This window comes from Vanessa tameamea, chromosome 27 (assembly GCF_037043105.1).
Source record: "Vanessa tameamea isolate UH-Manoa-2023 chromosome 27, ilVanTame1 primary haplotype, whole genome shotgun sequence".
NCBI lineage: Eukaryota > Metazoa > Arthropoda > Insecta > Lepidoptera > Nymphalidae > Vanessa > Vanessa tameamea.
Window position 1 is genome coordinate 5,916,803 of NC_087335.1, and position 22,188 is coordinate 5,938,990.

A 22,188-nucleotide genomic window follows, 5' to 3' on the forward strand; every position below is an offset into this window, starting at 1 on the left:
TTCCGGGTTCAAACTCAGGCCAACACCACTGAATTTTCATTTGCTTAGTTTGTATCTATCACCCCAATAAGTGTTCAACGATGAAGGAAAACAATGTAAGGAAATTCTATAAATATATGTAAATTCACACATACAAACAACGTGCACTGGAGATTCGTGGTGGAATCTATGAATAGATTTTTGAAAATTGAAAGGTATTTCAAAAGGTATTAAAACTGTCATAAATTACAACAACAATATCATTAAACAGGAAAAACAAAAATAGAAAAGGAAATTTGATGGCTTTATCAAAATTGTGTCGAAGTAATTTGTCCCTTTTGATTGCAGATGCTTAAATACCTTAACATAACCTGGTTGAATTCAACAGCACATGCGATTCGTATGTCTTACAGGGATGTCGGAAAAGGGTAAATAAAATCACAAATAATTTACACGAAATAATAAAATATTTCCGAAACTTCGCTATTAGATAAGTTTGGTTATGAGTTTTATCAATTTTGTTGTTTCCATTATATATTATTACATAATTTTTAAGTTGAGAATGTGATATTTGCATTAAATTCAGATGGTTTAATATTTACGAAAAGAGCTGGGAATTCTACGGTATCAGTAAGCTGTGCAGGTTCATGCAGCTCGTCAGATTCAGAATGCAGGTGATCTATATTTTAAATTGTTTCAAACAATATGATTACCATGTCTGTAACTCGATAATTAAACGAAATAGTTCAATTAATGTTTGATTTGGATATTATATCATTAATTATTTGCTAACTCGACGGTTTCAATGTTATGCAAATTATTTGACTGGTACTTCTTAGAATATTTATCGTAATTAGGTAATCAGAAATGCGTCGTTTAACATCGATGATAAAGTAAGCTAAGTAATTACAACGATAAGCTTATCTGTATTAGCCTCAGCTCGTCATCAGTCGAATCAAATCTTAGATGATTTGCCACCTGTAGGGCTAATCCGTATCAAGAAACTCGAATCTCACCGCAGAAAACAAGCGTGACATGGCGGAATGTTATGTATGATATTGACTATAATAATTATAAAATCTATAAGAAAACACGTATCAAAATGGCGTTTCACTGTAAGTTGATGATATTATCGAGTGAGATACGAAGTGAATTCTTACAGAATCGCAATGCTGGTGTTTGTGATGTTTTTAATTAAATGTGACAACAAATCAAAACTATAATTGAGACATATTATGAAATCAATGATACAATCCCTTTACGGTATTGAAGCTAATAAATTAAATTGATATTTTAGTATGCTTTACGCTTTTGCATCGAACAATCCATGGCGATGTTCGTCAATCTCTGCGAAACGCCATGTCTGTGTACGTACTGGTGTGAGGAGGACTATGAATGGGATTCGAGTGACCTCATCAATACTCCCTTCCGTTCGGCGGCTCCGACACTCTTCTACTTTCATCTCATGATGTCAGCTGAAGGTCCTTACTATACAACGCCACCGGATCAGTTTGAAGTAAAGTTCATATTATAAATTTTAAGATATACTGTATAGCTTATTCCAATTGAAGTAGAAAAAAGATAAACAAACTTCAGATTTACGCCTTACATGCGATTTGCTAATAACTCAGCAATGTTGTGCACTACTAAGAGTTTATGATTAATATATTTTTAGGAATTAGAAGCGGTTTTACTTAAAAAAATATATATTTCACAAAAAAACAACATACAAAAGATAGAAATTAAAATCACATTTTAAATAATAAACTTGATTAGTACTAAATATTACAAGATTTCAAAATTAACAATAAGCAAATCGTAATAAATGACAAAAAAATAACAAATCGGAATTTCAAAGTTATAACACGTTCGTTCAGCACAACGACCCAAAACAAAAGTGAACCTGAGTAGACCACGCTGCCTGTTTTTATAGGGTATCGGCAGTTTTTTTTTTTTTTGTTAATTAATGCAGTTGTCATCTAATAAAATCTTTATTTAAAATACAACACTATTGCACTTAATCAGTTATTTCCACTTTATTTTACTTCCAAATTTCCGATAACAGTTTCGTCGACGTGAATATTCAATGTGCAAATCCATAGTGAATATCATAGATTAATCAAGCTCTCGACCAATGATATCGCGTCAATTCGCTGTCAAATGTTGTTTGTTTGGCTTTTTTCCTGTTATGGTTGGAATAGAGTATATATATATAATTAGGGCCTGCTTTAATTCGTATTCAATTGAAAAAAAAAATTGCAAATTGTTACATGAAATTTAGGTGCACATTGCATGTTAGATGGACATAAGCTATTTCAAAAAACATATAATATTTAAATGTTCATCAGTATTCGTGTAGCTCCTCAGCTAATCATAGTTTGGTGAATTAGATTTCGTTTGCATCATTTAGCGTTTCATCAATACGGGTCGTACGTGTCAATCTATTTTGACTTAGAATATGAATCGCTTAAGCCAAACAACAAAAGTATCAACTTGGTCTATTTTTATAATTCGAATTATTTATTTGAAATTAATTATTCCATAGTTTTAAATTAAGTAATAAGTTAAATTTTATTGACTACATCTAGTTTAGCAAATTAATTTGCATATACTAAATATTACAGCCGAGATGGCCCAGTGGTTAGAACGCGTGCATCTTTACCGATGATTTCGGGTTCAAACCCAGGCGGGCACCACTAAGTTTTCATGTGCTTAATTTGTGTTTATAATTAATCTCGTGCTCGGCGGTGAAGGAAAACATCGTGAGGAAACCTGCATGTGTCTAATTTCAACGAACTTCTGCCACATGTGTATTCCACCAACCCGCATTGGAGCAGCGTGGTGGAATACGCTCCATACCTTCTCCTCAACGGGATAGGAGGCCTCAGCCCAGCAGTGGGAAATTTACAGGCTGATAATGTTATGTTTATGTTAAATATTACATAAATAAATATAAATGTTAAATAAATTTGTCAGCGTACTGACGGAAATAAATTGACGAGATGAGGGTTAGGGTTGGTCGAACATCGCAATATATTATTATCGTGGTCATTATCGGTGACTTTTGATGTCATATGAATGCCTTGTTTATTTTTAAAAGGTCGTTATTCAGCGTCTCTTCCGTGAGATGTTATATCGCTGCCATTTCATACCGCAAGTTCACCCGAAGATTATGACTGGCCTTGTATTCGATAAGGAATTGTTCCTAACTTCCATTGGTAAGTACTCGATGAAAATATTTATAAGTTCTTTTAATCAGTGAATAATGTGTCTTTGGTATTTGGTTCATACAGATAAGTAGATGGTTAGTAATATCTACCGGATAAAAAATGGTAAGCTTTCATTACACGGTCAATGTGTCACCAGCCTTAGTAACAATGTTGTTAAACCCCTTGTGCCTGTAATTACCCTGACCTACCATTCAAACTTATTTTTATTTGAATTATATACGAAACGTCAGTAGCGTAATATTTTAAGGGCCGTCTAGGGTCATTTTCATCCCATTCCTAACTCAAGGTTTAAGCTTAATTGGTGAGGTAAATAGCAATATTATTAAATCCTCATAATGGAGCATTGCTACTATTTAAAAAAAAAACTACAAGAATTATTGCTGTTTGGCGGTGAAATAAATAAAAGGGGTATGTATCTACATAGACAAACATAAATTACGAATAAAGGTCTATGATAGAGTCAATCGAAACCTATCCACAATTGTATACCGTTAAAAAGTAATGATTTTTAGTCGACAACATATATCCGCAAAATTTATATAATCGAGATATTTCGATATTAAATCAATGAAGTTCAATGACATGACAGTTCAACGGGCGGCCATGTTTGACGTTTACGGGTGCGTTCAGAAAGTTGTGTACAGAATGATTATTGTTAGTTTTGACCACCTAAATAGACGTTTGATAATCACGTTTATAAAAAATATATGTTAAAAGTAAATGATAAACCGTATTTGTTTAGTTTTATTTATTACACCCGAGCGAGTATAGAAATAATACCGAATCAATAGTTTTTAATAACAGGATTGATGGTGTTAATTGCAGGTCTTATGGAGCCAAATGTTGTGGAATACAGAGAACGGCTACTAAAGGCATACAGGAAGGCGATCATACCCTTACTGGCATACATGCGTCAATACGATTGCTATAAAGACATTTATATGTTGAATATTGAAGAATATGTCGAGTAACGTTTTACTATTTCTTTATCAGTCGAAATTAATATTACATTCATTGTATTTAATTTGATTTATTATTGATTTTTTTCGGTCGTTTGTACGTATTCGTCTATACTAATATTAGAAATGCGAAAGTTACTGTCTGTCTATCTGCTGCTCTTTTGCGGCAAACGCTGAACCGAATTTGATGAAATTTCATATGAAATAAGCTTGAACTCCAAGGTAGGACATAGGTTACTAGACTTACAATGCCTTACATCGAACAGACGAAAAAGTATAAAAACGCGAGCAGAACCGCAACCGACAACTAGTATTATATATTTTTATATGTGTAAAGATTGTCATTATTTTAATAAACTTAAGGCCTGTAAATACCCCACGGCTAAGGTCTCGTCTCCTTTTGAGAGGATGGTGAAAGGAGACTGTCACATTTTTAAGAGAGCTAAGAGAAGCTGAATTACGATTCAACGTTTATACGATATTGATTCTGAAAAGTTATAATTTGATATTTTTCCGTTTTTCAGAGAAAAATTTTGGAGATTTTATGTTCGCGCTACTCACTTCATTTTATTTATCACGCTCACTTCATTTTTTCACGCGAATACACATGTAGCACAGTGTCATGGAGCACATGCAAATTTCCTCACGATGTTCTATGATGATTTCCTTCAACGCTGATCAAGAATTATGAGATTTAATCACTTATAAAATTTAAAAAAAAATTCTTTGAAGGAATTTTCGACAAGAAAAACATGCTGCATCTGAAACAAAGGAAGAGGTTCAGGTGCACTACGATGCGAAGCAAGATTTGATCTGGCGACTCCCCCAGTATATTAATATAGGACCATTCGCAATAAACGTTGATACATTGAAGGTTAATTAAGTTTTATGAAAATATTTACAACTTAAAAGAAAGAAAGAAAGAAGAAGAAAGATGAGCCGAGATGGCCCAGTGGTTAGAACGCGTGCATCTTAACCGATGATTTCGGGTTCAAACCCAGGCAGGCACCACTGAATTTTCATGTGCTTAATTTGTGTTTATAATTCATCTCGTGCTCGGCGGTGAAGGAAAACATCGTGAGGAAACCTGCATGTGTCTAATTTCAACGAAATTCTGCCACATGTGTATTCCACCAACCCGCTTTGGAGCAGCGTGGTGGAATATGCTCCATACCTTCTCCTCAACGGGAGAAGAGGCCTTAGCCCAGCAGTGGGAAATTTACAGGCTGATTATGTTTATGTTTTTAAAAGAAAATAAAATAAAATTTGGTACATTAAAAAATAATGTCGATACTTTTTCAGCAAATGTTAGTAACAAAGCGATCCGATATAATTAAAGCGTTACTAACAATGTGGTCGGAAGAAGTACGTCTCGTAGTTGAAGATGTAATTCAAGCATACAAAAATATAATGAGAAAATTAGGTGAAAAACCCAATACTATAGAGCACGTATTCGAGATAAGAGAGTGGATGGAGTCTATACCGTTTGGGTTGAAAACTCAGGAAGATATAATGAAAAAAGTTCACACGGTAAGTCAGCAGGCACCTATTAAAAAACACAAACGAAATTTTTACTTATTGAAATAATTTTAAATGAAAATGAATAATCATAATTATTATGACAGGATTATGAAGTACTGGATGTGTTTTTTACTCCACTTGAAAATGAAGACTTTAAAGCACTATGGGAAGCTATTGGATGGCCATTGAATATTAATAAACAGGTAAGTAGTAGGTAGTTGATAATCTGCTATTTAAGCATACTGGATAAAAGGCCTCCTTTTCTTTTAAGGAGATGGTTTAGAATTTATTGCAAAACATATTTCGTTAGATTAGAATAATTTGTGAAATTATAAAATAAATAATTTTTATATAGGTGTTTTCAAAATTAACTTGTAGGTGGTTGCAACGACAGAGTTCTTGGAAGAAGAACAAGAGAAATTCTGGAAACTTCATCAACAAGATGAACAAACATTGTCTGATAAAATCGACATGTTTACAGCTCAATGTATGGCCCTTACGTTACAGAATGATTTCGGAAAGGTAAAAATTCTGACATACTTAAATATTTATTATCGTGCAAATAATAAGACATTTTGGCTCATCGGATACTGCACTGTCGCTTATAATTTTTTTTTTAAATATTCCCTGAAACAATACTCTTGGAGTCTAAAAATTTGAGCGTTATTGATTTTGGAAAGGTCTATTTACCTTTGATGATGATGATGATGATTCCTTTGAGATATTTCAAAATGGATTTCGGTAGATTTATGTATCAGATTTTGGAAATCTGAGACTAATGTTTTTTTAATAGGCAATGTAAATATACTCGAAACATTTAAGTTGAGAGCATCCTGTTTAAATTAACAGGTGCATGAAATAGCCAATGATATAAAAAAAGCTTGGAAAGGTATGAAAGAATCACAGGATTGGGGACGCGTGCTCAATCAGAGGCAGAAATTGTTTGGGCAACCAGTTGTTCCTTTCGCAGATCTCAATCGTTTAGTAAAAGAATTCGAACCATATAGAAACTTGTGGGTAACTGCGTCTGGTAAATAACATAACGTTTTTTTTTTATATAAGAGTTATTTTAAAAAAAACATAAATAAATTAAGTTAGGTTTTACTAGTTTCACAGTTTTTAATAGTCCGTTTCTGTTCTGTTACGCCCGAGAACGAAATGACTCGTAAATAAAAATGGAACACGTGACAATTTAGTTCAAATTTTGGTCGAAATAATTAATTTATTACGTCGTCTGAAACAGATTTCCTAAAGTCTCGTGAGGTGTGGTTCGACAACCCTCTCATTTATGTGGATGCGGATTCAATCGAACCAGCAATCAATGAATATTACAAGACAATTGTCAAATGCATACGCGTTTTTGCTGATCTACCCAAAGTACAACATGTTGCATTGACAATACGAGTAAGTGTGTACATATTACAGATGTATTTAAGATCATATAATTATGTCACTCTTAACCAAGGTCTTGTCTTGTTTCGGAGAATACACCTTGGAACTTATTCCACATGCTGCTTCAGATAGAGTTAAAATGTATACATGTGAAATGCAAATTCAGGTTTCCTTATGATACCATAAGGATATATAACCATTTTATGTACCACTAGGAAAGAGATGAGGTATAAACATATGAAAACTCATTTTTGCTACTCCAGTTATGAACTTGAAACCTTCATTTAAGATCTTTCACCTCGAGTCTAAGTCATACATTTTTCATGTTGATAATCCATATTATCATCTTTTTATCTATACTAATATAGGTGTGAAAAAATATCTATCTATCTTTTTGTTACGGCTAAACCACAGAATCGAATTTGATGAATTTTAGTATGAAGCAAGCTTGAACAGTTTTCACATATATTCTACACAGTAATACTTGAGTTTTTTTTTTTTCGACTTAAAGAATGAGTGAGCCAGTGCTACTACAGGTATAAGGGACATTTCATGTCTGTTCCCAAAGGTTGGTGCTACATTGCTAATAAAATAAAAAATTCTTACTGCGCTATTGTATATGGGCAGTGATAATGACATTCCATCGGATGGTCTATTTGCCAGTTCACCTATTTGTGATATAAAAGATCGATGAGAATTGTTTTAGGATGACATGGACGAGTTTAGACCATTGATTCCCGTTATCCAAGCTGTCCGAAATCCAGGAATGAAAGAACGCCACTGGAACGAATTTATGGAGAAAGCAGGTAAGACTTTCTTTATGTATTAGTGCATTAACATTTAAAAAAAAAAATTACTAAAATTAAAACAATGGAATACGTACCAAATATTAACGGTTTTAGCTGTACATGTTGTTTAGAGGATAACTAGGCACCCAATATTGTGTCTTTTTCTTTCGAATTCCAAATCGATTATGACGAAAAGAGAGAAAACAGTGTTTAACTAAACACACACTAAACAACACGAACGACGCCGAAGTTTCAGTAATTAATTTTGCAACGTTCAGGAGGTCAAAAAAAACCGAATAATTATCAATTATTTATTAATATTATATTAATACAATAACTGTCTTGTAACTAACGACGGGAATAAAAAGTGATTAAAATAATGTTGCAATTGATAAAATTAGAAATTAAAACGATGCGGCATTGAAAGGTTAATACGGGGAACTCGATCAATACGGGAAACTCGTGATGTGATCGCCTTCGAAGCTTCCATCAGCTTGGTACTTCAGCATATTCGTGGTATTAGGGTTCCGTAACAAAAAATCAGAATCACCATGAGTTTTACGAAAAATCCTTCCTACATAAACTAATACATTATAATTAAAACAGGGATAACAGTGACAATGAATGAGAAACAAACCTTTGCCATGTGTCTTAAACAAGGCGTGGCGCAACACGCTGAAATGATTGCTGAAATTGGTGAACTGGCAAGTAAAGAATACGTAATAGAACAATCCCTTGACAAGATGCTCGCGGATTGGGCAACTAGAGCTATGGAAATGACACCTTATAAGACAACTGGTAATTATAGTTTTCTAATATCATATTATTGTTTTTTTTTATAACATGTCCTGACTGACTGACTATCTAGCTAAGCGTAAGCTATTAAAGTTATGACCTTGAAATTTGGCGAGTAGGGTTGTTTTATTGAGTACACCCACTAAGAAAGGAATTTTGTAAATTTTACCCGTAATGGCGTGAAATAGAGATTGAAAGTTTGTATGGAAGTCCGTAATAAGTTAGAAATATGACAGTTTATTTTTGGGATGCTGATTAAAAATAAGTGAATTAAACACGTATTTAAGCGTTTATGGATATTCTACGCTAAGGGTGGAAGTCCGTAATTTTATAAGTTAGAAACATGACAGTTTATTTTTGGGATGCTGATTAAAAATGTGTAAGTACGTATTTAAGCGTTTCTGGAAATTTTACCCTAAGGGGTGGAATACACACCGATGTGGTATACAAAGAGTGGTATAAATATATTCAACTTTCACGCGAGCAAAACCGCGTGCAACGGCTAGTACATTATATATGTATTTATATAATTATACATTTAATGCTTGTATCAGAAATTAAAACCCCATTTTTGTGGACATTTGTACACCTCTTCGCCTCTTTGTTCAACTCGCAAGTCTTTAAGTAAAGGTTGTCTGGAAGCTTGTATTCGCGTGATAAAACCCCCTTTTTTAAAATAATTTTATAACATTTATCCCTTTTTATATGCCTTGAAATAAAATATTGACATATATTTACAAAAAATCCTTTGAAATACACCTAAAATTCAAAATAGGTACGTTCATAATGAAGATAGCAGATGAAACACTTCAGCTATTGGACGAGCATTTACTAGCGACGCAACAGCTTGGCTTCAGTCCGTTCAAAGCGGCATTCGAGCTTCGAATTCAAGAGTGGGATGATAAACTTCGATTAACGCAGAAAGTTGTGGATGAATGGATTGAATGTCAGAAGTAAGTGCATCATGCTTTGAAGTTTTTTTAAGATACCTTTTGGATTATAACAAATAATTTCTTGAAGTAATCTCAAGCTTAGTAACATGATTTTTCAATTTATCTTTTACGTTTATTTCTTAACATTAAAACAGTTATAATTTTATTTTTTTTAATGTCTAGAGAATGGATGTATTTAGAGCCAATTTTCACCTCTGAAGATATATCACGACAGTTACCTTTGGAAGCTAAAAAATATGGCACAATGGAGAGGATTTGGAGAAGAATCATGTCTGCAGCGGCAGCGTGCCCAAAGGTAGCATAAAAATCCAATAAACATTCTGCAACTCATTATGAAATTAAAGAATCATAAGTATTCAAAATAGTTCGTATAATCAATAAATCCCAGATTTTTTTTTTAATATCATAAATTATTCTCGGCACAGATCATGTTGATATGTCCAGATAGCCGTCTATTGGACAGTCTAGTGGAAGCTCGACACTTGCTCGCTGTCGTGTCTCGAGGACTTAATGAATACATGGAACTTAAGCGTCTAAGATTCCCTAGATTCTTCTTCCTCAGTGATGACGAACTCTTGGAAATATTATCCCAGTCACGTAATCCGAGAGCTGTTCAACCTCATCTAAGGAAATGCTTTGAGAATATTGCTAAGGTCAGTCGTCATAATATTTACAAGAACTGTCGAATATCTCACGAAAACACTTTATTTTGCCATATTTATTTATCAAACTTATTTTAGTTAAAACTGTGAAGTTGCAACATAGTTGACCTAAATAATAATATTAAATGTCATATGAAAGAGTTGTAATATACTCATAGTAATAAAAAAAAGCATGCATAATAAAAAAAACGAGTGAACGAGAGAAATCTAGTAATTTAATTTACAGGTAACCTTTGAACCGGACTTGAAAATAACTCATATGCACTCAAGTGAGGGTGAGATTGTCGAGCTTAAATACAAATTTTATCCCAGCACTAATGTCGAACAATGGCTACTCCTTTTAGAGGATACTATGAGACATTCGAGTAAGTAAATATCATTACGTCTTTATCAATCACATTCCTTGAATTAAAGTCTTGTCTGAATCGTCGATTATTATGACCAGATCATTGTTGGTTATATTGAACTAAATTTCGTAATTTTTAAGTATCCACTACACTTACTAATATTGCTGAGCATCTACTAATATACGTACCTGATTATTAGTAATATTTTCAGTTATATCTGAATAAAAAATTATTCTATAGCAGTTTTCTTACGCAGCTAAGACCTTGTGTTAGGGGGTCATAGTTTTTTGAAGTGTATGCTATGTCCTTTCTTAGGGTTTTAGTTTGCTTGATACCTAATTTAAACAAATTGATGCTTTAGCCGAAAACGTAACATATTAAAAATAGTTACTTCGACATTTATAATATTAGTATAGATATATTAAATGTTTTGTGTCTGACAAACCGACGGTTTACTTTCTATTGTTCTCAATATTTACCATTTTTTCCTTTCTAAATCTGTGATCTTGATTTAATTCCAAAGTTATCAAATATTAAATAAATAGACCGGAATCCATATACAAATATTATTATAAAAGTTTTCATATACTTAATTTAATTTAAAATGCCGACAGTACGATTAACGCTGGTAGCGTCTATGGAAGAAATATGGACTCTTCCACGAGCTGAGTGGGTACTACGTTGGCCTGGGCAAGTAGTGATTGCAGGTTCTCAAACAGCTTGGACGGCTGGAGTTGAAGAAGCAATTTCTGATTACCGTATGGATCTGTATTTTGAAGAAATGTTACGACAGGTAAGTTTCATCATCAGGAAATACATTATCGTGATTGAATCTTCATTCAAACAAAGAATTTCAAACGTATTAATCTGCAAGTTTAAGTTAAATATCTAGAATTTCCTTTTTTTTTCTTAGCTGGACAGCTTACGTGCACTAGTAAAGGGTGAATTGACATTCTTCCAACGAGAAGTTCTCTGTGCATTAATCGTAATCGAAGTGCATGCAAGAGACGTGACAAGAACATTAGTCGATGAAAACGTTAAAAATGTTACCGATTTTCAATGGATTTGCCAACTAAGGTAATAAAATAATCCTAACTAAAACAATAGTTTCTTTTAGTAGAGATATGATGGTGATAATTATGTCGTATTGACCATCAGTCGCAATCAAGAGAATAAGAAATAGTCCAGGAGTTTTTGTTAATGTAGGTTGTATTAAATTTGAAGAAGACAAGTTTTCGCAACACCAGTACGCCTTCATAATCCGGTTGAATGGCAATCCAACACGACTGAAGAGAGTTCAGGCGAAGGATTTAAACTCATTTATTTGCTTATGCAACTCATAAATTAGTATATTAGATTAGTCATAAATAGTTGAGGTATGTGGACTGTCAAATGGGCCACCTGATGGTAAGCGGCCACCACTGCATTGGTACTGTAAGAAATATTAATCATGCCTCATTGCACCACTAACCGTCGGAACTAAGATATAATGTCCTTTGTGACTGTAACCACTAGTCTAGGAACCCCCCGCTGTAGAATCTACCCAGACAGACTTGCAGAAAAAACTAAAATAACTGTTAAATTCATCATCACCATCAGATACTATCAAATAATAAAAGATATGAGACCTCTAGAAGAAGATGAGTCACCGGAAATATTTCAAACCGAAGAGCGTTTGGACACGTCAATGTACTACCGACAATTTAGCCAAAACTATTGTGACGTTCGGGCTTTGAACTCTATATTTACATATCAAAACGAATATCTAGGAAACAGGTTATTATATGCATAAATAATTAATTACATATATAAAAATTACTTTAACGAGTATTATGAAGAGATTCTACTAACATATCTGGATTTTGTGTCAAAATTAGCAAAAAAAAAAATTTCCGCTGACTGTTTTTCGACGGTTCTTTTCAGGTCATGGTATTTTCTTATCTAAACTATTAGTAGTTTTCAATTTAACAATAATTAAATAAGTATAATGCTTTATATTGAACAAAGGAAATTGATTTGATTTAAATAGAAGATTTAGTAAATTAATTTGATCTCTATCTTGTCTGGTACAACCTTTTTGTTTCGTTGTTATTGGAAAACAAAACATTTTTTTTATCCTCATTCTTTATTTAAATATTATACTAAAAGCTGTCGAAGGCTCGAATTTCTAGTTTAGGTTTCGTGTCATTATTAAAACGTACGTTATCAACTACTGAGAAGAGCTTACATATGACAAACATATAACATAGATCAATCACGTTATATCTTTCGGTACATAACTATTAACGCCACAGCAGCAAAAAAACCCTATATTGGTGCAAACGTAGAATTTTTTTTAATTCTTTATTTCTTATATCGTTCACTGACGTGTTCATTCACTATGTCATCATGAACGAAAAGTAACCCTCTAAGATATACTCGTACTAAATTTAAAATTACCGATCCTTATTCGTAAAATATAACAAAATTAACAAACAATATATTTGACAGTGGTCGTCTCGTGATCACTCCCTTGACCGATCGTTGCTATCTGACGTTGATGTGCGCAATGCATTTGAAATTCGGCGGTGCTCCCGCCGGACCAGCTGGAACCGGCAAAACTGAGACTACTAAGGTAGTAAAACAAAAATCGCCTCTAACCACTTGATAAATAAATAATATTAACCTTTGTGCTCTCTTGGGAAACGTATTTTTATTTTTTATGATATAGGTTGGCGGACGAACTAATGGGCCACCTGGTGGTAAGTGGTCACCACCCACCCATACACAATGGCGCTGTAAAGAAATATTAACCATTCCTTACATCGCCGATGCGCCACCAACCTTGGGAGCTAAGATATTATGTCTCTTGTGCCTGTAGTTACACTGGTTCGCTCACCCTTCAAACCGGAACACAACAATACTCAGTACTGTTATATGGCGGTAGAATATCTGATGAGTGGGTGGTACCTACCCAGACGGTCTTGGACAAAGCCTTACCACTATCTCCCTACTCTATCTCTAATTTCATAAACTTGTACATAGGCATTTTTAAATTTAATGATTTACTATGTAGTACGAATGTTCGTTAATCTCGTTTGTCTTTTGTATTATATATGTAAATAACTGTTTCTCGAGACAACATGTCCACTTTCAATTTATTTCTAAGTTAGATTCCGTATTTCTTCTTATCCTAGGAACTGGCTGCCGTTGCGTCCGATTTAATTTTGATCGGTACAGTGATTTTGTTTTGATATCTACTTTCGCATTTACAATGTTAGTGTGATATGTTTAGAGTAGGCTAGATAAAACAAGCTGTCCGAAAAAGCGCGCCCAAAGTTTCTGTTATGACTCCCTTCTGTTTTGTGATCGTGTAATTGTGACGTTATGAACTGTAAAAATACTTCTAGGTTAGTAAATGAATTGAGGTATTATCTACCATAGGTAAGGACTTTTGTGGCTCAATTATGTTAGCTGTAGTTTATTTTAAAATAATTTATTGTGATGTTTAATGTTGATGGGATGGTATGATGTCACGTCATAACCAAAAGGACGACGTACTCGATTTCATAGTATCTAATGAACGATCGTTATCCAGCCTAATCTAAATTTGTGAGTATGATCAATTAAATTACACACAATTTGTTTGACTGTGTGTTCGAAAATAAATATTAATCTACTGTATGAAAATCCGGCTTCGTTCGGGTAAAATAAATAAAAATAAACAAACATGTAATACTAACTACCGTATCATTGTACGAATTTATTATTTAGAACGCACTTTCTGAACGCACCCGTAAACGTCAAACATGGCCGCCAGTCTGATCTGTCATGTCATTGAATTTCATTGTTTTAATATCGAAATATCTCGATTGTGCGAATTTTGGGGATATATTATGTTATCGAGTAAAAAATATATATTTTTATAATGATCTATAATCGTGGATAGGTTTCGAAATGATTAATATAGGTATATTAACATTAAATTTGTTTTATTACTTTTAGGATTTAGCAAAAGCGTTAGCGGTACAATGTGTAGTATTCAACTGTTCCGATCAACTCGACTTCATGGCTATGGGAAAATTTTTCAAAGGACTCGCAGCGTAAGAGTTATTATTATTATTGAAATCTGTGTCTAGAAATAGTAAAAATATATCTCGAAATAAATATGGGTAGTTATTTGTCTATATTTACGCAGAACCGCTGACGTTGATCTCGTCATCGGCTCTGATGTAATTTTAACAATGGTACGTTTACAAGCTTATATGGTATTGCTAAAATGTAAGCAGAAGTGTAATTTTAATTAAAACACGCAAATCAGTTTAGAATAGTAAACTTTAGTTAACCTACACGGATTTTACTTACAATGTTTCCTCCTCGGATGTCGGTAACAAAGTGCGCTCTGCACTCAAATCAATCCTCTTTTATTAAACCGCCCGCCCAATGATACTTTATTTTATAACAGACGGATATCTTACAATCTTATGATCTTTTAATTCGTCATGCTGTTTTAAAATAAATAATAATTATTATATTGTATGTATATTTATATTTATAGTGTGTATTGTATATTATTTATACTGGTATTTTACTTATTTGCAATTTAAAATAATTGTAAGCTTTGTATGTATCAGAAAATCATATTATTCTACTGTAATTATTGTTAGTATAATTATTTGTAGGCATTAAAAATGTATATATAAGAATTATAAATGGTTTACTGTAACTCCGTGTGGAATGGTGATAAGAATGCTTGCAACATTTCCATGTTGCATCGCAGGTCGATCCTCGGGGAAAAAAATGAACCAGCCCTCCTGTCACCAGCGGATATAATAACGCGAGGTGTTATACTTTTAATGAATTGCTATATATAACGGTTCGTCAACTTGTACTGTTTACGAAAGCATATGTTACCGTTTTTGACAAATGAGTGATTCTATAATTCTAAGAAATATCCCATTTCATAATGCGGTGCGATGTCATTGGAGCAGCACCATTTTTTAATCTGTGAGATAATAATTAATAAGGAAATGGACATTCAATATTTTAATCATTGTTATCTATGATTCTATATTTAAAAATAAAGATAGACTTTGGATTATATTCACCAAAAATTTGGTCAAAAATCTTCAGATCAGGAGCTTGGGCGTGTTTCGACGAATTTAACAGAATAGACATCGAAGTGTTATCAGTTGTCGCTCAACAGGTAAATTGCTTAAGTTGTCATATGAATTAAATAATTAATTAAGATTTTTATTTCAGGCAATATTTATTTAGTTATACAAAACTGTATACATATCATTACAGGACATGGTTGTCCTAATTCGATATTACAGCACGTTTAACAATATTTAAAATAAGTCTACATTATATATGATATAGTCCAAGTGGCTATAGTTATGAGTGCACTCAGGCTGCAATAAAACAAATCTTACCCTGTCGGCTATGACGTTGAGGGTACGTAACGTGCGCGTCACGGTCGGTGTCTCCGCCACACATATCTATCTGGGGCTCACAGACTCAACTGTCTTAATACCCATAGCTATATATGCTATCCATAACTTTGCAATTTTTCCATTTCTCATCACTAATTTTATTTATCTAACTAAGAGGAATTACACATTAAAATACATAAGTGTTTTGTGTCTTGTGTAACCGATTACACACACAACGTCTTCAATCATTTTGAAACTTGAATAGACCTGTATAAAAAAGTCATTACGCGTAAATTCATTAGTGTTAGTATTTTTTGTAAGCCCCTCCGGGTAGGTAGCACCCACTGATCAGTTTAGTAATCAGCCAAACACAAATTATATTGCTGTGCATTTAAATGAGGAATAGTTAATATTTAGTAAATAGTTCACAGACATTGCCTATTGAATGGTAATGACCGCTTAAAGTGCTCTGAGTAAATAGGCCGCTATAAGACTATAAATATAATTCATCTTGTAATTCAAGAGACTACTTGAATAAAATTTATTTTTGAGTTTGACTTGATGTTGTTGAAATTTATAATATTACGAACCACTACAAATTCTACTAAAAACTTTATTAACAGTCTACTTAAAAGCAATTCTCCAAAATATTTTCACAAAAATAATACCTTGAAATTTATCGTTGTAGTCTTATATTTTACATTTAAGCGGCTTTACGTTTTATAAAGTCAATCTATTTTGCTTTATAAAATATAATTTTATATTTTATTACTTCCGGTTAGGTGGTCACGATACAAAAGGCTCAAGTCGCGCGCCAAGAAAAATTTATATTTGAAGGTTGCGAGTTACCCCTTAAGGCTTCTTGTTCGGTTTTTATTACCATGAATCCTGGATACGCAGGTAAAAAACAAAGATATTTAAAAATATCCTTCAAATATCTCTTTTAAATTCTAGACTATAGTCTATATATATTTAGTTTAGCTTTAATCTTGATATAGTGATATATCAAGATTAAAGCTAAACTAAATGATCGACGACCAGACAGACGAAGCTTACTCCCAAGTTGTAGGTTTCTTAGAGGTACATGTGGCAAATTTTATAAACGTATTCAGTTATGATCCCTCCTTCACAATATATAAGAGTCAACGAATCAATAGCCCAATTTTTGGGTACATTCTAGATTATTCTGTATATTATGAATATGTTTAAAATAATGGCAGGAAATTGCAAAGCGCCGCTTGAATAAAAACAGTAAATACTAACACTGCTCTGACACCTTCCGCATCTGGTATAAGTTTTTGTAAAAGTATGTCGAAACTATTTGAATGTTATCTAGGCCGAACCGAACTGCCCGATAATCTAAAGGCACTCTTCCGACCAATTGCAATGATGGTACCAGACTATGCACTAATAGCAGAGATATCATTGTTCTCGTATGGTTTCTTTGAAGCGAAGATTTTAGCTGGAAAGATTACGACAACGTTTAGACTTAGTTCTGAACAATTGTCATCACAGGTAAATTAATTTTAGGTCAGTTTTATTCAATGCATTATTTATATTTCCTCAAAATCGTATTCGAATTATAAATGTAAGTTGGCTGAAAGGCTGTTTAGTATCCCAAAATCAAGCAAGCAGTACGTTAACGACCTTTTTTGGTTGTATTTAAGACTGATATAATTTCTCAAATATACCCAAAAAATGCGAAAAATTTTGTGCACAATTATTTTAAGAATGCCAAACTTTGCGTTTACAAATTAAGCTAAGTTTTTATGTGTATTATATATAACTATAATTTAGCTCGTGCTCAGCGTTGACAAAAACGCTAGATTCTGTTTCTCCAAGGCCGAGAAAGTATTGAAGCCTACAATGAGAAATTTCCAATCATTTTGGCGATATCAATCATCAGAAAAAGTATACCAGTTTACAATAGTTTACTTGTTACCTAAAATATTTATGATTTGATACCTCAATAGGAACATTACGATTTTGGCATGAGAGCTGTGAAAACCGTGATCCTTGTAGCTGGTAATCTGATCCGTCAAATGCCCGACGGTGACGAACGACAAATTGTTCTACGAGCTTTGCGTGATGTTAATGTACCAAAATTTCTCGCTGATGATTTAGTTCTTTTCAATGGTAATTATGATCATACTATTTGATATATTACATCCACAATTACTCGTTGATCTTATGACTAATTTATAAGGACATAAGAATTCCGAGGTCCTGGGCTTAAACCTCGTACCACCAACATACTTATGGCGTTTTCTTGTCAAGATATAGTCAGTTGTGACTCAGCGCTTGAAAGTTGCCAGTGTTTATACGTCTACTTTAGATAATATTTTAAGGATATTTTTAGAAATTTTATTTATATTAACGCTTATTTAATAATAATAAAACTTAAATTCTTTATTTAAAAAATGATTTATCTTATTGATGAAGAAGAATAACTACTGGGATTTTTAACGGTTCTTCTCGTAAGAAGATTTTTTTTAAATTCCGTTTTTCGTAAAAAGTATATTTGAATAAATCGTAATATTCATATTTTTTTCTTTGATTTTGAACAAACCATTTAACATTGAGATAACATTTTGTTTTCAAAGTTTTCTTTTAACACATAACAATAATTCCAGGAATAATTTCTGATCTATTTCCGCGTGTGGAAATACCTGTAGTGGACTATGGTATCATGGAGCAGTCAATACGGAACATGTTGATCAAGAAAGGCTATGACGATCTTTATAGTATATATCTTAATGTATATATTTAATCACAATCTCCTAAGTACTAATATAAGTTTGTAGAAGCTTATTTGTTTGAACGCGCTTATCCGACGAGTCGTATACTACTTCTCATCCTGACTTCTCACTTTTACAATTAGTGATTTATATAGTCCATTATTTTTTCCAATATCTCCAATTATCTCCACATTGCAGTCAATTTATACAAAAACTTAATGATTTATACATCTAACCCTTCGTAATTAATCACTCTAGAGGGAGGACTTTGTCAAATAACATGTAGTGATAACACCATACATTGCCCCATGGGAGTTGTAAAGTTTAACGTGGGTCAAACCGCGCGAAAATGCAAGAAATCTTCATCTTCCTTATCTTCATTTTCCAAATGTTCCAAGCTTTGGTGTATTTTTGTAATTTGGATTTACGCTTTTTTAATGTGTCTTTGTGTATTTATAATATGCCAAGCAACATTTCCGACACATCAAATGCCATTAGAGCGCTGTGATAGATTTGCCTTAAAATAATATCGCCGATAAAAAACACTTAAAGTGAGTTCGGTAAAACTTCAATATTTGGAGTCCCCAGTGAGGAATGAAATGAATATTGTATAATTTTATTTACAGCATTTATATTTAAAATCATTCAATTATATGAGACGACAGTTGTTCGTCACGGTTTAATGTTGGTTGGACCTGCTGGTGCTGGAAAAACTAAGGTATGACTTTTGAAGATTTTTGTATATTTTGGAATTAATTTCCTGTAACGTTGTAAGTCTTAGCGTATGGGAGCTAGGCATATGTGTAAGATTTTTATCATCAGCAATACTTGTGCTATAGTATGTGTGTGCTATAGTATGTGTGTGCTATAGTATGTGTGTGCTATAGTATGTGTGTGCTATGGAATTTAGTAATAATAATTGGTCCTTGAATGTACCGATGATCACGTCGTTCTGTTTATTATTTTTTATGAATCGTCCTATGGTTTCGGTTAACAAAATACTATTATATCAATATATTTGAAGATATCTCATGTTTATTAAATAGCACGAAAAGCGTGTGTTTCATTTTTTCCGACGGTTGACGTCACGCGACACTAGTGCTGTGCACAAAGTTGACAGTATCATTTCTAAAAAAAAAAAAAAGACAAAATTTAAATTGCATTTGCGTAATATTATATTCCTTAATTTAATATTTCACAAATTAAATCAATTTATTTTATTTTGTGATTCGGATATTGGTTTGATTTTATCGTCAGATAAAATTAATTTACATTTTGAAATACATATCTTGTTTAATTTACTTACACGACAGAAATATTTGAGGACTTTGATTAATTAATTAAATCATTTAAAATATTATTTTAATTTAATAGTCTACAATGTACTATTTTACGAGACTGCAAAATGACGTTCTTATTACAAACGTAATGCCTTCGTGTAATACTTTAAACAACATTTAATAGAAGATTACAGGAAAACTCATAATAATTTCTGATGGTTAAGTAATCTTAAGCGCACCGATCAATCCTATCTCCTAAATAATCTTCCTTTCAGGGAAAAATAAATTTAAAATAAATTCTGTACTTAAATTAAACACTTATCGTTATCGATAAAATTTAATCGTTTCGATAGTTACATCATTAGTAGTAGACACCTGCGCAATATAATAACATATAAACTAGAAATAGATGCGCGGTATGTAATTGAGTTGCTTCACGTTTGGATGTTATAGCATTCGAAAATGGAATTGGAATAAAATTTAGTCACGTGGGCTTCCCCTCTTCTGAGTATATTCGCATTTTTTTTGTAACGTAATTATTTTAGGCTGCTTACAGAAAAAGCGTTATACCCCCTCCCCTCCAGGCGACCTCCTTCTATTTCTCTCTGTCTTTTTCTATTATATACGGTTTTATATAACATTATTGAAGTGATAACTTCTTATGGGAGGGTAAACCGCTTCGTTACGTAACGCGTTACGGCGCCAGTCTGTCTGGCTTCCCTTTCTATTACGCATACGGCAGCGGTAAGCAGGCTCCTTCTCTCTCACTCTAACCCACAGCGCTAGCAGTATTTCGGACAAACGGTTTTTTTTTTAAGATATTACTACTGTGGGGCGTCCGAGACACACGCTTATTTTTTTTTTAATGTTTTGTTTTTGTTTTAATTCCTTGGGATTTGTAATATCTATTTTAATTCCTATTTAATTATTCTCAAGCGTTGTTTATTTCTTTCATTGTGTCTGTTATTGCATGCATATTGTAATGTAGCAAAACCTACTTCATTCCAACCGGGTGCCCCACGATAAGTGTCCACTGACTTACGCCATTTCTTTAGTATGAATATTATCGATATCGTATCATACCGTTAGATTCTTATTAATAAAAATATTTATACATTATCAATACGTTGATTAATTTTTTAACTTTTGAACTGTGTTTTTTTTTTTTAATATTTAATTAAAAATGGGAAAGCAGAGTAACAAATGCCACCTCTAAGAAATATTGTCCTTAAGTCGCCCATGCGTCACCTAACTTGGGATTTAAGATGTTATGTCCCTTGTGCCTCTAGTTACACTGTTTAGCGATAGAATATTTTATGACTGTATAGTACCTACTTAGATGCGTTTGAAGAAAAACCCTACCACAAAGTAAATCTCAATTAATAAAATAAACGAGCCGAGAAGGCATAGTGGTTACAATGCCTGCACCTTAACTGATGATTACGGTTTTCAAGCCCAGGCAAGATTGGAAACCACTGAATTTTCATATGCTTAATTTGTGTTTATAATTCATCTCGTGCTCATAATTGGTGAGTAACCAGCATGTGTCTTAATTTCATTGAAATTCTGCCACATGTGTATCCACCAATACGCATTGGAGCAGAGTGATGGAATAATCTCCAAACCTTCTCCACAAAGGTAGAGGAGGCTTTAGCCCAGCAGTGGGATATTTATAAATTGTTACTTTAATGCACGTTATTGGTTTTATGTGTAACTGTTCATACCGCCAGTGATAATTACCATTAGTATGGTGGGTAGACTTTTTTTGGACGCTGACAATACTAGTACCGATACGAAATCATAAACATAATTCGGTATAATTATATACATCAATAAAACGTCTTTGTCTCGAAAATGAATAATATTTTATTCGTGTTTGATAAGTTTGATTAAAGTTCTAATAATACGATTGTCTTCTAGTGCTATGAATTCCTCCGAGACGCCTTAACGGCTATTAAAGGGAAATTAGCTCCGGACGGCTTCCCTTTCACTCCAGTACATACTTTCGTCGTTAATCCGAAATCCATCACAATGGGACAGCTTTATGGAGAATTTGATCTACAAACTCACGAATGGTATATATATATTATATTAAATAAACAGACAAATATACAACATCGAATCTATATA

General features: G+C 33.0%; 1 protein-coding gene across 1 annotated transcript in view; it reads left to right on the forward strand.

The window, feature by feature from the left end:
- LOC113392089 (dynein axonemal heavy chain 1-like) overlaps positions 1-22,188 on the forward strand; it is a 72,679-nt gene that overhangs the window by 11,979 nt on the left and 38,512 nt on the right. The window contains exons 12-40 of the mRNA XM_064219346.1: positions 328-407; positions 566-653; positions 1,277-1,495; positions 3,080-3,197; positions 4,035-4,176; positions 4,901-5,042; positions 5,471-5,698; positions 5,794-5,892; positions 6,068-6,211; positions 6,539-6,719; positions 6,933-7,093; positions 7,788-7,887; positions 8,476-8,667; positions 9,440-9,617; positions 9,780-9,912; positions 10,043-10,270; positions 10,506-10,644; positions 11,241-11,419; positions 11,540-11,703; positions 12,226-12,402; positions 13,117-13,240; positions 14,611-14,708; positions 15,739-15,811; positions 16,823-16,940; positions 17,377-17,555; positions 18,014-18,176; positions 18,674-18,784; positions 19,405-19,496; positions 21,979-22,133. Of these exons, the coding sequence (XP_064075416.1) occupies positions 328-407; positions 566-653; positions 1,277-1,495; positions 3,080-3,197; positions 4,035-4,176; positions 4,901-5,042; positions 5,471-5,698; positions 5,794-5,892; positions 6,068-6,211; positions 6,539-6,719; positions 6,933-7,093; positions 7,788-7,887; positions 8,476-8,667; positions 9,440-9,617; positions 9,780-9,912; positions 10,043-10,270; positions 10,506-10,644; positions 11,241-11,419; positions 11,540-11,703; positions 12,226-12,402; positions 13,117-13,240; positions 14,611-14,708; positions 15,739-15,811; positions 16,823-16,940; positions 17,377-17,555; positions 18,014-18,176; positions 18,674-18,784; positions 19,405-19,496; positions 21,979-22,133 (4,205 nt within the window). The remainder of the gene's footprint in view (positions 1-327; positions 408-565; positions 654-1,276; positions 1,496-3,079; positions 3,198-4,034; positions 4,177-4,900; positions 5,043-5,470; positions 5,699-5,793; positions 5,893-6,067; positions 6,212-6,538; positions 6,720-6,932; positions 7,094-7,787; positions 7,888-8,475; positions 8,668-9,439; positions 9,618-9,779; positions 9,913-10,042; positions 10,271-10,505; positions 10,645-11,240; positions 11,420-11,539; positions 11,704-12,225; positions 12,403-13,116; positions 13,241-14,610; positions 14,709-15,738; positions 15,812-16,822; positions 16,941-17,376; positions 17,556-18,013; positions 18,177-18,673; positions 18,785-19,404; positions 19,497-21,978; positions 22,134-22,188) is intronic.